The sequence below is a fragment of the Eretmochelys imbricata genome, chromosome 7, assembly GCF_965152235.1.
Source record: "Eretmochelys imbricata isolate rEreImb1 chromosome 7, rEreImb1.hap1, whole genome shotgun sequence".
Classification (NCBI taxonomy): Eukaryota; Metazoa; Chordata; order Testudines; family Cheloniidae; genus Eretmochelys; species Eretmochelys imbricata.
In genome coordinates, this window is record NC_135578.1 from 124,842,606 (window position 1) to 124,856,844 (window position 14,239).

The following is a 14,239-nucleotide window of genomic DNA, read 5'->3' on the forward strand; positions in this document are numbered from 1 at the left end:
CTGGCAGCGAGCCCCTGCGGGGACCTGCACTGCCGGGACCAAGGCCTCGCCGAGCTGGGCCGGCTGCGGTACCAGAGCACCCGGTTCTGAGCAGGGCGGGGCGGGCGGCCGCTGGGGGGACCCCCGCAGAGACCGGCTGCCGGAGCGGGGCGAGGGCGCCTCGGGCGAGCCCCCTGGGGCCCCTCGGCCGCCGGCCCAGCCCAGAGCCGATGGCCCTGTGCCAGGACTTGCCCCCGCCCATGCCCTGGGCAGTGCCGCCTGGGGCCTCACCCTCCCATAAAGCCAGGAGCTGAGGGAGCTGCAGAGGGGCAGCGGGGTGAGCGTGATCGGGGGTCTCCAGCTCGCGCGGAGCAGCCTCCCGCCGGCCACTGCCACTGCTCCTGCTGCCGTGAGCGTAACCCCGGCACGGGGCACATGCACGGCCCTGCTGTGGCTGGCAAAGCCCTAGGCACCAGCTTCCTCTCCAGGTTGGGCCCGGTCCTGTATCGCCCTGACCCACCAGCGAGCCTGGTTCCCTGGCCGTGTCCTTCCCCTGTCCCCCCGATCCCCTCCCAGCTCGCAACTCCCACGCCCCATGCCCAGCTGTTCGGGCCAGAGACCGGGCTTGCTGGGGACCATCTGCCACGGCTGGGTCACTGTCACCCTCCCCTGCGTGAATGAGCCCATGTGGGACACTGGTGGACATGCGGGGGAGAGGGAAGGGCTGGGGGGTGATGGCACATCCCAAGGGGTCACCAACTCTCGCCAAACTCCTCCTCAGCCGAAGGGATTGAAGCCCGTGAGCCCGGGGGTGTGGCCAGCCCCACGCCTGCTGCAGCCCCTATGTCCCAGCCCCGCCTCTCTGCCTGCTCCCCTCTGCAGGAGGGGTGTTTGCACCCTGGGAGTTGCCTGGCCCGGCCCCGTCCTGCCTGCCCCCCATGTCCCTTCCCTGCGCATCTCCTGCATGAGCCTGTCGCTTCTCCGCGGCATGAACCGCCCCAGCCCAGGGCTCGTGTGGAGTGCATGGCCCCAGCACTGGGGCCGTGTCCTGGGGGCTTTGTGCCCCCATCAAAGGTCAAAGTGTTGACCTTACCAACGGGGGAGGAGTGACCCATCAGCCCCATCGGGGCGTCCCCCAAGGCAGCTTTCCTGGAAGGTGCCCCCCGCGTCCTGGGCCGTGCGAGCTAGGTGCACACCCAGTGGCCTGCAGGGGGTGAGCTGAACTAGGCTAGTAGCCAGCCCGCTTCACCGGGCCAGCTCTGGTGGGGGCAGGGAGGGGGCTACAGAGGAGAGGCCCGGCCCTATGGGGCAGGGGCAGGGGCGCTGCAGGGAATGGGGCCATGGGTGAGAGGTGAGGTTCCCTGGCCGGGATGTTACCAGAGGCCAAAGTGAAGGGCCCATGGATCTGGCGATACGAGTCTGCCCTACACAGCAGGGGGCGCTGCAGGGCCTGGGGCAGACGGGGCCCGGGGCAGGTCTGAGCAGATGTCGCTCTCAGAGGGCTCTGGGAGAGCAGGCTGGGGGCACAGAGCACCGGGAACGGCCCCTGCCCCCCATGGACACACAATAAAGGGGGCAGGGGCCGTGTCGAGGGGGCATGGGAAGCTGGCAGCTGGGGGCCCTGCTGGCTGGGACTGGGGGTGGCAGCCGGCCGGGTCTGGACCGACACCACAATCGCAGGGCTGGGGAGCCCGCCTCTCCTGGCCTGGCACCCTGGGGGCAAAGCTGGGGGTGCCATGTGGCTGGCACATGGGCTGGCCCAGAGCAGGCTACAGGGAAACCAGCCCCCTCCCCTGGCTGACGTAACCCTCCCTGCCTGGGGCCCCGCTCCATCCTGTTCCTCCCTAGAGCTAGCTCCCCTGGCTGCGGGGCCTGGCCCCACCTGGTGTAAAAGGCAGCACTGCAGCTGGCAGTCCGTGCAGGGCGCTGTACAGCCCCCCCGCTACTGGATCCAGTGGCCTGCACCCCCAGCACACACTGCACCACCTGGGGAGGGGGTGCTCAGGAACACAAATCCGGCATGCAGTGACAGAAGAGACGGGGGGCGTGGGGAAGGGGGGGCATATTCAGGAGAAGGGGAAAGGGGCCGAGAGGGGGGGTGACAGCGGGGGCCAGGGCATGGCTGAGCGGGCAGTTCCCAGAGTGCCAAAGAACAAGGGGGCAGGAAATCACAATGGAAAATCAGTGTGGGGGAGAGGGGGCTTCATCCTGGTGGGGGGCAGGGAGCGACCCTCTGCGGGCAGGACATTCGGCCCAGGCCTGGGGTTGGTGTGACGAGCCGGGCTGGGGGCTGCAGAGACGGGCCGAGGACTGTTTTAGCTGGGAAATGCTTTATTCATGCAGCGCCAGGCGTGAGTAGCCCAGGCTGGGCCAGAGCCCGGAGCCCGGCGGGTGGCTGGAGGGGAGGCCAGGCCCGAGGGGGAAGGAGCCAGGCTTGCATGGCCCCTGCAGCTGGGAACTTGTTCCCTCCCGCGGCTGCCATGGGCTGGGGGCTGCCATGGGCTGGGGGTTGCAGTGGGCCGGGGGCAGCCTGGGGGCTGCAGGGGGTGGCCGTGGGCCTGGGGGCTGCAGGGGCTGGGGGTGGCCCTGGGCTAGGGCTTGCCCTGGGTGTGGGGCAGCCCTGGGCTAGAGGGGCAGGCAGCGGTGCTGGTCGGGGCCCAGGGAGACGCCACGGCGGCAGTGGCAGGAGCCCTGCTCGTTGTGGCAGACGTGGTCGCACAGGCCCGGCTGCTCCCGGCACTCGTCCACGTCTGAAAGGGAAGGGGAGGGCGTCACCCCACTGAGCCCAGCGGGGCCATGGGCACTGGGCTCCCTTGCCCGCGGGCCAGGCCCGGGGCTGCTGGGCGGGATCAGGGAGGCGGTGCCAAGCTCTGTGTGACGCCCGGGCAGGGGGGTGGGCAGGGACAGCTGCGCCGGGGGGGGGGCCCCAGCTGCCCCTGGGGACCAGAAATCAGGGCCCTGGGACCTGCGTACCCATCCCATCAGCGGAGCAGCGAGGGGTCCTGCTGGGGCGCGAGAGGGGCTACGACCTCCTAGCACAAGGGGTGGGGGGACAGCGCTCTCATGCGCCACCTGCACCCCACGCAGGCCCAGGCCACAGGCACCCAGGGCGCTGGTGCCCGCCCTCAGGCCCTGCCCCGCCCTCGGCCGAGCTTGGAGCCAACAGGGCCCCCAGGCCAGGGCGTGGCCCCCGCAAGCAACTCAGCAGGCAGGTGCAAATAGACAGGATAGAGTTTATTGGGTCGCTTCCCTGGGGAGGGGCTGGAAGACTGAGCCGGGTCCAACTCCAGACAGTGGGGTCAATTCGCTAGAAAACACAGCGGTGAGCGTCCTCCCCCACAGCGAGTGGGGCCGGGTGCATCCTCAGTGGCCCAGATAGGGGCCAGGTGAGGCAAACCTTGCAGGCCAAACCAGCAGGCACATGCTACGGAATCGATTCGACTGAGCATCCATCTCTGTTAAGGGCAAGCTCCCACGACGGGGGCGCTGACGGGGTCACAGGGCGCCTCCCTGTCTGTTTTCTCAGAAAACATGCAAGGGGTGATTGGCACATGGCTCTGCCTCCAGCACGGTCGCTGCTGTGGCCCGGGCGGGTCCGTGCCCTTCTCAAAGATGGCCGCGGCACGGCCAGCGCTTCGAGGGGCATTGGACAGGGTGGGGGAAAGGGGCAGAGAGAGGAGGACAGAGAGGCGGAGGGACGGAGAGAGGCAGAGAGACCGTCCAGTCCGTACACACAGGTCATTGGCAAAGGTTAAAGTGCATAGAAGTGAAGGCAGAGTCCGAGGCCCAGCGGCAGGACGGGGGTTGGGGGGCGCCAGGCCCAGAGCCGGCTCCCTGCAGAGGGGTATCCACCGAAAAAGGCCACTTGCGCTGCACAGAGAAGGAGAGAGAGAGGAGGGGAGGGAGGGTCAGTGGCAGGCAGCTGGGGCAGAGGCGGGTCAGGGCCAGCCCTGCCATGGGGCTGGGAGCTCTGTGCTTGGACCAGCTCCAGGAGCATGGGCAGCTTCACGTGGCCTGCGGGGGGCGCCGAAACACCCTGAAACAGGTACCCAGGCTCCCCAGAGCGACCTGGGACTTGAACCGCCCCTGGGCCGCGGCTGGCCTGGCTCTCCCCCGGCTGCGGCACTCACCCACGCAGGCCGTGCCGTCCTCGCTGGGCTCGAACCCCCGGCCGCAGCGCCTGTTGCTGCGGCACCGGTACCCGCCGTACGTGTTGGCGCAGACGGGCTTTTCCCTGGGGCACACGAAGGGGAACGCGGCGCACTCGTCCGTGTCTGGAAGCGGACAGGGCACAGTGTGAGCCCTGGGCTCCGGGGAAGGCGCTAGGGCTCCCCACCCGCCCAGAGACGACAGCCCCCACGGCTGGGGCCCCAGCGCCCCCAGAGTGCAGCCCCCAGGCCGGCCAGGCTGCAGCCCTGCAGCAAATCTTTGCCCTACAGCCATGCAACAGCGCCCCACCTCCCACCCCCGCCAGGCTGCAGCCCCCCTGCCAAGTAACCAGCCCAGAAATGCCCTGGCACACAGCTCCTCCCCCGGCCATGCCACAGCCCAAGGCCCCCCGCCTGCCTGCCACGCAGCCAGAGCGATCCTGTGGCTCCTGCCTGGCACAGCCCCTCCCGCGGGCGCCTCACAAGCAGCGACTCACCAACACAGCGTCCGTTCTCGTGCTGGGAGAATCCCTGGCCGCACTGCATCAAGGGGAGAAGCAGAGACCCGGGGGGCTGGGATTAGTGTGGGGAGGGGCTGCCCCAGGCCTCCCAGCTCCTCCTGCTGGGCACTGGTCAGTGAGGGGCAGGCTCAGGGCCCACCCTGTCTGCAGCCAGGCAGGGGGCACGGGGCACTGACTCCCCAGCGCTCTGGAGCCCACACACCAGGGACGGCGTCGCACAGGGCAGGGCAGCTGGCAGGGGTGGCTGGGCCTTGCCTGCCTGGGTGAGCCTAGAGGCTCCATGTCCCTTGGCCTGTCCCATCCAAGCGGGTGTCTGCGTCCTGTCGGCTCCTTGTGCCACGTCCCCCGCCCTGCCTCTGGGAGGTGCCCCCGGCCCGGCCCTGCCCCACTCCGTGCCAGGTGCGCTGCATGGCACTCACCTCCAGCGAGGCGGGTGGGAGCTGCCCCTCAGCACCCTCGGGGTAGGGGATCTCCAGCACTGAGTTGATCTCGCTGCTGGCCACAGCCCGGGCCACGACCCTGCCATCTGGCCACGTCACCTCCAGGCTGCTGGCTTCGTCCTGGCCTGCAGAGGAGAAGCCATCAGAGCGGGCAGCCGCAGGCCTGGGCCCAGCCTGGAGCAGGACTAGAGGGAGCAGATCTCAGCAGAGAAAGCTGCTGTCTGCCCAGGGGACCCTCCTTTCCCTGCTGAGAGCAGCAGCTTGGGGGGCAGTGGGGTGAGCAGGGCGAGGGCCCAGCACCAAGACGCTGTTCGGTCTGGTTCCCGAGCGCTTGGCTGCCCTGCTCACCCCGCAGGCCTGGCTGGGCTGGAAACAGGCGTGGAGGGGTCGGGGGCTCATGGGGCATGGAAACACTCACCTCTCTGCAGAGCAGCAGCTGGGGAGGGCAGCAGGGGATGCTCAGCTCCCCCTCCCAGCCCAGGCAGCGGGCACCTTGCTGCAGCCAACGCTTTGAGCCCCAACAATGAGACCCTCCAAGCCCCCCAATCTGTTAGCCACCGACTATCCAGGACAGAGCGTTTTAAAGGAACAGACCCTTCCACAGCGGGGCCAGCAGGGGGCTGTGGGTCGGGAGTGAGGGGCACAGGCAGGTCTGGGGGGAGCCCAGGGCTGGTCTAGTAGGGGGCAGTGGGTCACAATTATGGGGCAGAGGCAGAGCTGGGGAACACAGCGTGGGAGTCTAATGCTGCCCTGACCCCATGTCTCAGCTCCAACCAGGAGCCAGAGACAGATGCCCAGGGCTTCCTGGGGGCCGGGGCAAGGGCCAGGCTTCCCTCAGACCAGGGGTCAGGCTGCCAGCGACTCACCTAGGCCAAAGTGCGCCACGGGCTCCATCTCGCACAGGTAGCCCGAGCCACCGTCGATGATGCGCAGGTGTGCCCCGCTGCGCCGGGTGAACAGCACCACCCTGGCCCCCCGCGCAAAGGCCCCGAAGCGGGTGCGCGGGATGACGCGGAGCCAGTTATTGCCAGCGCCCTGCAGGGGACAGACGGGTGAGACGAATCGGGCAGCGGGGTGGGGATTTTCTGGGAATAGTTTGTATGAATACTCTGTGTGCCTCAGTTTCCCCCTGTGAAGAAGTGGGACTGTTCTTAATGTTTTCTCTGAATATTGGGTGGGTGCCTCAGTTTCCCCTAGGCATTTCTTAAGTATCTAGGTGGGGGGATAAGGGGGTGTGATTGTTGCAGAGCCGGAGAGGGCCAGTGTGATGGTGTCTGCACAGAGAATGGCCGACACCCTGTCTCCTGGCCACTGATGGCCTGGGCCCCTCCCCTGCAAAGGTGCCAACTGAAGGGGTTGGAGAACAAAGAGATCAGGTGGCCTCCTGACCGGGAAAGACACAAAGGCAGAGGAGGGGCTGGAGAGTTTCAGTTTGGAGCTGGCTGGGGAAATGGAGGGAGGCCCACATGGGGCTCTGGCCTCCGTGCCCCCCAAGATGGACCTGACTGAGGGGTCCTGTTCTCTGTACCTACAAAGCTCTGTTCTAGACCATGTTCCTGTCATCTAATAAACCTCTGTTTTACTGGCTGGCTGAGAGTCACGTCTGACTGCGCAGTTGGGGGGCAGGACCCTCTGGCTTCTCCAGGAGCCCCGCCTGGGCGGACTCGCTGGGGGAAGCGCACGGAGGGGCAGAGGATGCTGAATGCTCCGCGGTCAGACCCAGGAAGGTAGAAGCTGTGTAAGGTGAGCTGTGAGTCCTGCAGACAGGCTGCTCAGAAAGAGGAGGCTCCCCCAGAGTCCTGCCTGGCTTCGTAGGGAGCAGTTCCAGAGCATCACTCGGGGACTCCGTGACACCCCCCACGCTGCTTTGTCACCTAGGGGTGGAGAAGGGCTGGATACTTGGGTGTGTGGGCCAGGCTGTAACTTCCTGCTCTTGGTACTACCCAAGGCCTGCCTAGCTCTGTTCCACATCCCTCATAACCCTCCTGATGTAACCATTCCGGCTGCGGCCCTGCAGGGGCTGGAGGTGGGGGGCATTGTGCTCCTTGGGGGTCCAAGTCTCTCTCAGGTGGACTCGCTGGAGGGAGCTCACAGCATGACCCAGGGGTGCTGAAGGCTCGGTCCAAGGAGGCAGTGAAGCCGAGGGGCTTCCCCTAGTGACAGAGCGAGCCCCTGGGAGGGTCTGGCTCCCTGAAGGGGGCCTTCTCGGGCTGTTGAAGAAAACCAGCCCTGTGGGTTGGTGATGGGGGAGCAGAGGCAGGCTGGGGAAGGCACCACGAGGATGGGAGGTTGCTGAACGCATCAGAAGTATTTTGCCGTAGGTGACTGGCAGCCAGGAAACAAGAGCAGCCAAAAGGAACAGCAGGAAAACGGCATGTGACCTGCCCCTGGGGGCACTGCCAGCCTCCGCAGGGAGAGGGGGCTCCGTGGGGGGAAGCGGGCAGCCGCTGGGACGGCTGGAGAAGGACGATCAGTCCAGGAAGCAGGTTCTAGGAGGGTCTGAGAGCAGCAGAGGCAGCAGCCCGCGCAGCAGCAGGGCCTCCGTGCGATCTGGGTCCCCAGTCTCGCAGGGGGTGTCCTCGCGACCTGGGTCCTGACAGTCTGACTGGAGTGGTGGGGAGCTGAGAGCAAAGGGGTGAGAGGACCCGGAGGAGCGAAAGCACGAGGTGGAGCAGCAGGAGAAGGAGCAGCAGGAGAAGCGGGAGCAGGAGGAGCCGAGGGGAGAGAGGCCCCACCAATGGGTATGTGGGGAAAGGCTGCCAATTCCGCAGGGAGCCTAGCTCCCCAATTGGTGCTCCAGTTTCAGTGGGGGGCTGAGATGCCGATCTCACTGCCCTTGGGAACACCTGCAGATTGAACTCAGGGACCCTGCGGCCCAGCTCCGCTCTGTAACCCCTTCCTCAGCCCCAGAGCGCTAGGAGCACACGGCCAGGTGGATGGAATCCATTCTGCGGCTATGAACAGGTCAAACAGGCTCCGCTGCTCAGGTCTGAATGGAGCCCGAGGCTTAGGGGACACAGTTCTGAGGTGTGCAGAAGGCCCCGGGGGGGGACCTGCATGGAAGCCGCCCCCCAGCTGAGGTCACCACACTGCAGGGGGTGCAGCCTGGCGGGGTTGGAGCAGCTCCGTGACCTGGGGCCCCTGACAGCTTGGAGGTGGGGGGAGCGGAGCGGAAAACGTGGCTAGCGGCCAGGAAGCCAAAGGATCTGCACAGCGCAGGCAGGCTGGCAGAGCAGTTCGTGGGCAGCAGGGCCAGGCATGGAGAGACCCGGAGGGACTGGCCCAGGTCGGGGACCCAAAGAGGGGCCACCCAGGGGTGCCCCAGAAGCAGGACTCTAGTAAGCCCAAACCAGGGGTGACGGTGGATGCGGCCGACCCCCTCCAAGGGACCTCAGAGACCTGTGTTGTAATTTCTGTAGGCAAAACACCCCAGGGTTATGGAAGCAGCAGCCAAGCAGAACCCATGACCGGTTAACTCAGCAGGAGCCCGGCGGGGGCACTCCAGCTCCCCACGGGACAGCCTGGCTGTGGCTCTGGGAGGAAGCTCTGGCGTGATCAATGTACAGGCTGCGCAGGGCAACCCGCAGGGAGCAGGCGTGTTTGTCCCCAGAGGGTGGATGGGAAGAAAGGGTAGGTTCTGGACACAGGTGCTGGGGTGATGTTGGCACAGCCCCAGTGGGGGGGCCCAGATCAGTTAGTGCCCCACGAATCTTGCGCCCTGGGGGGGTGTTTGGCCCCTCAGTGAAGAACTACTTGAGACAGGGGCCAAGAGGCAGGGGTGCAGGATCAGTGACCCGCGGAGGTGCTGATGGGGGATGATCTGGACATGTGGCTGGACATGTGGCTGCAGCCTGCACACACTCCCCAGCCTTGACCCGGGGTCGCAGACTGCCCGAGGGGGAGGGAGCCTCCGGCTGGGGGAGACACACTCCCGGGGACCAGGCTGAATAGGGCAGAGCCAGAGACTTCGTCTGGGGGGAAGCGGGGTGACACAGTGGGAATGTGCTTAATGTTTACTCTGAATACGCGGTGTGTGCCTCAGTTTCCCGTGTGTTACTCAAGTATCTAGGCTGCAGAGACTCCAAGAGGGCAGGTGTGACTGCTGATTGGCTGTCTGGGCACAGAGAACCTGGCACTTTGTATCCTGGCAACTGATGGCCAGAGCTCGTCCCCCGGCAAGAGGAAGAGACAAAGGACTGGGGGTGGGTGGGGGCAGCTGGGCGTGTCTGAGGCTGGGCGGCTGGAAGTGAGTCAGTCTTCTGGTTTGGGTCTCCGGGGAGAGGGCCCAGGGCTCTGGATCCCCCCGCAACAATGGACTTTTCTGAATGTCCCCGATTTCTGCACTCACAAGCTCTGTTCTACACTGGGGGCCCGACGACTAATAACCCGTCTGTGTCACACTCTGGCTGAGAGTCACGGCTGGCTGCGGAGTGGGGGGCAGGGCCCTTTGGGGGCGGGTGAGGCTTCCCCAGGGGTCCCATCCAGGGGCACTCGCTGCCGGGAGCTACCGGGGTGAACGGGGCCGAACGCTCCGAAGTCAGGCCCAGGAAGCACCGACGCCCAGGAGGCTTCTTGCCCTGGTAAGCGTGTGCCCTGAGGGGAGCCACACTGCCCGAGAGCCCTGCCCGACTTCATTCAGAGCGGTGCCCGCACCCCCAGCCTGTGACTCCGTGACAAGGGGAAACTGAGGCACGCACAGCAGTCATACAAAGTCTTTACAGCAAAGCCCCACTGTGGCCCAGCATGGGGCCCCAACGCACCTGGGTGCCCCTGAAGACTGAGAGTGGCTGTGCCATGGACTCGCCATGGGACAGGATCAGGTCCAGAAGCCCATCGCCATCGAAGTCAGTCACTGCACCCCCTGCAACGACAGCGGGGGCTGGGGGTCAGCCCCCATCGCAATCCCCCACCTCCCCGGCCCAGCTCTGCCCGTCTCTCACGCCAGCCCCTCCTAGCCCCGGTGCAGCCTGCACCTGGGACCGGCTCAGATGACCACAGGCTTGCAGGGATGATCCACCCCATGCCCAGTAGCCACGGTCGGTCGGGCTGCAGGCAGCCCAGAGGGACAGCAGCCGGGGAGGCAGCCCTGGCTAGAAAGGGCCGTTCCTTGCCTAAGATGAAAGAGAGTCAGTGTCAGAGGCAGGGGTAGAACCCAGGAGTCCTGACCCCTTAGAACCCACGCTCCTCCCAGAGCTCAGGATGGAACCCAGGAGTCTTGGCTCCCAGCCCCCCATGCTCTGACCACTAGATCATGCTGCCTGTCAGTAGCCTCTTCAACTTTCCTGACTGTCACCCTGCAGCACGCACGGAGCCACCCCAAGGTTCTGGTCCCTGGGGATGGGGTTACATCAGCAGCCACTGACCTGTGCTAGGCTTGGCTCCCTGGGGCCCCGCATCGAGGGGGCAGCACCCTGACCCCGACCCCCAGGAACTGACGGCGTCACTGGGCAGACGAGGGCGCAGAGGGGCCGGGCCAGACCAGGGCCCTGCTGTTCTGGGGCAGGGATGGGAGACAACAATGGAGCCATTGATCCAGCCGCCCGCAACCCGGAGCCAACCCAGGATTCGCCCGCCTGCTCCACCTCCCGCCCAGCGGCTGCAGCTCCCCACCCAGCCCTGCAGGCGCCCCCTGCTGACCGGGGCTGACTCATGTGTCACCCCACTGACCCCCACAGCGCCCCGGGGTCCCCAGGCAGTACAGCTTGGGGGCATCTCAGCACCTGGCCCTGCCGGGGTTGGCCCAGCCCCTGGGGGTCAGGGGAGCCCAACAGCAGGAGTGCAGTGTGGAGGACTCACCAGTGCCCCGGCCCTCGGGCTCCATGGCGTCTCCTGGGTTCAGCTCTTCGATGACGGGATCCGAGTGCTCCCTGCGGACGATCCTGCAGGGGACGAGGGTGAGAGCCAGGCCCCGGGCCCCCAACCCCACCGGCTGCCCAAACCCCTCCATGTCTGCTGGCCACGTGACCCCCTGCCACAGCGAGCCTCTGGCTCCACGCAGGGTCCCTGGGCTGCAAGGGGTAGGGTTGGCAGAGGGTGCAGCCCCTGTCGGGCGAGAGCCTATGCCAGTGCTGCAGCCCTGCCTGGCACACACAGCATCGCCTCCCTTCAGCACCAGGCAGGGACAGGGCGTGGCCAAGGGGCTCGGAGCCCCTGATGGAGAGACTGTGCCAGGATCCAGCAGAGCCAGATGGGCCTTGGTGTGGGTGAATGGCTGGGGTCGGAGGGTGGCCCTGTGGGGACTTAGCAGGCCCTATTCCCTCCTCTGAAATGGGGCAGGGCCTGTGTGACACAGCAGGGCGTGGGGCAGATTTAACCTGGGAATGTTGCAGGGGAGTTTCATTGGGGATGGGAGACTTCCCTTGAGGGAAGATACCTGAGCCTGTAACCTGAGCCAGGAGGGGGGTTGGGGCGGTGACACCTTCTGCCCAGGAAACTGGACAAAGGCTGGAGGAGGAGCTGCGGGGAGGCTGGGGAAGACCGCTGGAGGGGTTTCCAGTTTTGGGAGTTGGCTGGGGAAGAGGAGGGAGCCCCAAGGCTGGGGTCTAATCTCCCTGCCCCCCAGAAGGGCCTGACTAAGGGGTCCTGTTTATGCCTTCAAGCTCTGGTCTGGACTGTGTTCCTGTCGTTTCTAATAAACATTCTGTTCTACCGGCTGGCTGAGAGTCATGGTGAATCGCAGGAAGTGGGGGTGCAGGGCTCTGACTCCCCCTCATGCCGTGTCAGCCTGCCCCTGCGGCTGAGGCTGAGGCTGACCTCGCTATTGTATCTGGGCAGCCTGGGCCCTGGGCACTGCCCCGCAGGAGAGACAGCCCTGACCTGAAGAGCTGAGGCCCTGATCCGGCAGTGGGATTTGTGTGGGCCTGGCCGTGGGGCCCGTCCTCCCACACAGCAAATGGCAGGATGCGGCCTGAGCCCAGAGGTGCTGCTGTGAGAGGGTGTGGGGAACAGGGGGCGGGTGGGGGCAATGGGATAAGGAGGGCATGGGGGGGAGGCTCAGGGGCAGGCTCAGGGAGCTAATCCATCCTGGGAGCTGGGTCAGGGACATGAGGGGAGATGTGGGGCCCGGGCTCAGCCCATGCCAGCTGGCTGTGCAGAGCGGTGGGAGCAGAGGGGAGGGGTAACCTGGCTGGGGGATGCTCTGTGCCCACGGCCAGGACATGTCTCTTGGCATTGGCTGTCGCCATTGGCGGGGAGCTCACCCGCAGCAGCGTGTTGGCTGGGGCAAAGCAAGGGTGCCCCCCAGAAACCAGCAGTAGAGCCAGCAGCTGGAGGGGAAACCCCACAGGATGGCTTAACCCTTTCCCTGCCCACTGAGCAGACCCAGCTGGCACTGCCCGGGGGGCACCATAGAGCATGCAGAGCTGTGCCCCCAGGAGGCCCCGTCTGCGGGACACGCTGTCACCGCACAGGCAGCCGGGGCCTGGTTGCTGCACTGATACTCTCCATCTGGGACAAATGAGCGGTTTGGTGCTAATGAGCCATCGATCCCCACAATTAATGAGGGGCTGCTGCACAGAACCCAGGGCATTAGCACTGTGAGTGAGGGGCTGATAATGACATTGCAAAGGGCTTCGTCACAGCGGCTGGTGCCCATGGGCTCTTGAGGGCACACCTCCTGGCTCCTGGGCACTGAGCACACCTCCATGCCAGGGGCATCGGAATCCAGTCTGCCCGCCCTCCCTACCTCCTGGACACGCAGCTGTGGCCCCTGGCTCTCCTGGGCATGTTGCCCATCTCCTGGGTGGGCAGGTGAGCTGCTCTCATCCCCCGCCAGGTAGGCAGCCTGCCCTGTGACCCTGCCCCGGCGGGTGGCCCTACCGGAAGAGGCGGTTGGCAGAGGAGCCCCGGTACGCGATGTTGTTGAAGAACACCTCCAGCTCCTGGTCGTTGTCGAAGTCGGCTGCGAGGACAGTGCGGACGGGGGACGGCATGGAGAACTTGGGGGTGGCGATGTCCTGTGGGACAGACGGGTCAGGGGTAGTAGTAGGATTTATTTTTTGTATAATTTAGAATGAAGGATAAAGAATAAGAAGATCATAATGTAGCCATGACTGTTTTTCTTCTGCTTTGCAATTTGATGTTTCTGTTCAAAACGTTCCGTGTTGTGTGTGAATGAGGAATGGGTGTTAAGAGATAAGTGTGAAGGCAATCACTGAACCAGATGGTCTAGGGAGGAACCAGAGACAGACTGTCATAACCATAAGGGTAGCCTAAAATTCCTCCTTACCTGTAAAGGGTTAAGAAGCTCAGATAACCTGGTTGGCACCTGACCAAAAGAACCAATGGGGACAAAAGATACTTTCAAATCTGGGGAGAGGGGAGACTGTTTGTTTTGGGTTCTTTGTTTGTGTGGCCGTTCTCTCTTGGGACTCAGAGAGGCCAGACAGAAATCCATCTTCTCCAGCCCATCCTAATCCAAGTCTCCAATATTGCAACCAGTATAGGTAAGCCAGGCAAGGTGGATTCGTTTATCTTTTGTTTTATGTGAATTTTCCCTGTGTTAAGAGGGAGTTTTATTCCTGTTTTCTGTAACTTTAAGGTTTTGAATCTGGACACCCTGTAAAGTATTTTCCATCCTGATTGTACAGAGATGATTTTTACCTTTCTTTTTTTTTTTTTTAAATAAAATCCTTCTTTTAAGAACCTGACTGATTTTTCCATTGTTCCAAGACCCAGGGGTTTGGGTCTTTGATCATTTTGTAACCAATTGGTTAGGATATTATTCTCAAGCTTCCCCAGGAACGCGGGTATAAGGGCTTGGGGGGATTGCTGGGGGAAGAGGAACTCCAAGTGCTCCTTTTCCCTGGTTCTTTGTTAAATCACTTGGTGGTGGCAGCATACCTCAGTCCAAGGACAAATAGAGATTTGTGCCTTGGGGAAGTTTTTAACCTAAGCTGGTAGAAATAAGCTTAGGGGGTCTTTCATGCGGGTCCCCATGTCTGTACCCTAGAGTTCAGAGTGGGGAGGGAACCCTGACACAGATGCAAGGGCACCAGGAGGCTGCAACATGCCCCATTTGAGATGTCAGAGGAAGGCAGATTGATGACTCAAAAGATGAGATGGGCACCCATCAATGGGGACAAGGTAGCAGTGATCAAAACCAGCCTGGGGCAACTCCCTGAGAGACTTGATGAAAGAACAAGATCCAGGA

At 64.2% G+C, this 14,239-nt stretch overlaps 1 protein-coding gene across 2 annotated transcripts in view; it reads right to left on the bottom strand.

Moving 5' to 3' along the window:
- Positions 1-2,604: 2,604 nt before the first annotated feature.
- Positions 2,605-14,239, bottom strand: part of CRTAC1 (cartilage acidic protein 1) — a 39,169-nt gene continuing 27,534 nt past the window's right edge. The window contains exons 8-15 of one of the 2 annotated variants that reach the window (XM_077823364.1): positions 12,907-13,043; positions 10,885-10,967; positions 9,849-9,949; positions 5,955-6,123; positions 5,068-5,213; positions 4,625-4,667; positions 4,110-4,253; positions 2,605-2,729 (exon numbers count right to left, since the gene is read on the bottom strand). In XM_077823364.1, coding sequence (XP_077679490.1) covers positions 2,605-2,729; positions 4,110-4,253; positions 4,625-4,667; positions 5,068-5,213; positions 5,955-6,123; positions 9,849-9,949; positions 10,885-10,967; positions 12,907-13,043 — 948 coding nt within the window. Of the gene's footprint in view, positions 2,730-3,645; positions 3,850-4,109; positions 4,254-4,624; positions 4,668-5,067; positions 5,214-5,954; positions 6,124-9,848; positions 9,950-10,884; positions 10,968-12,906; positions 13,044-14,239 lie in introns of those variants that run through there. The other variant, XM_077823365.1, reaches the window with a different exon arrangement.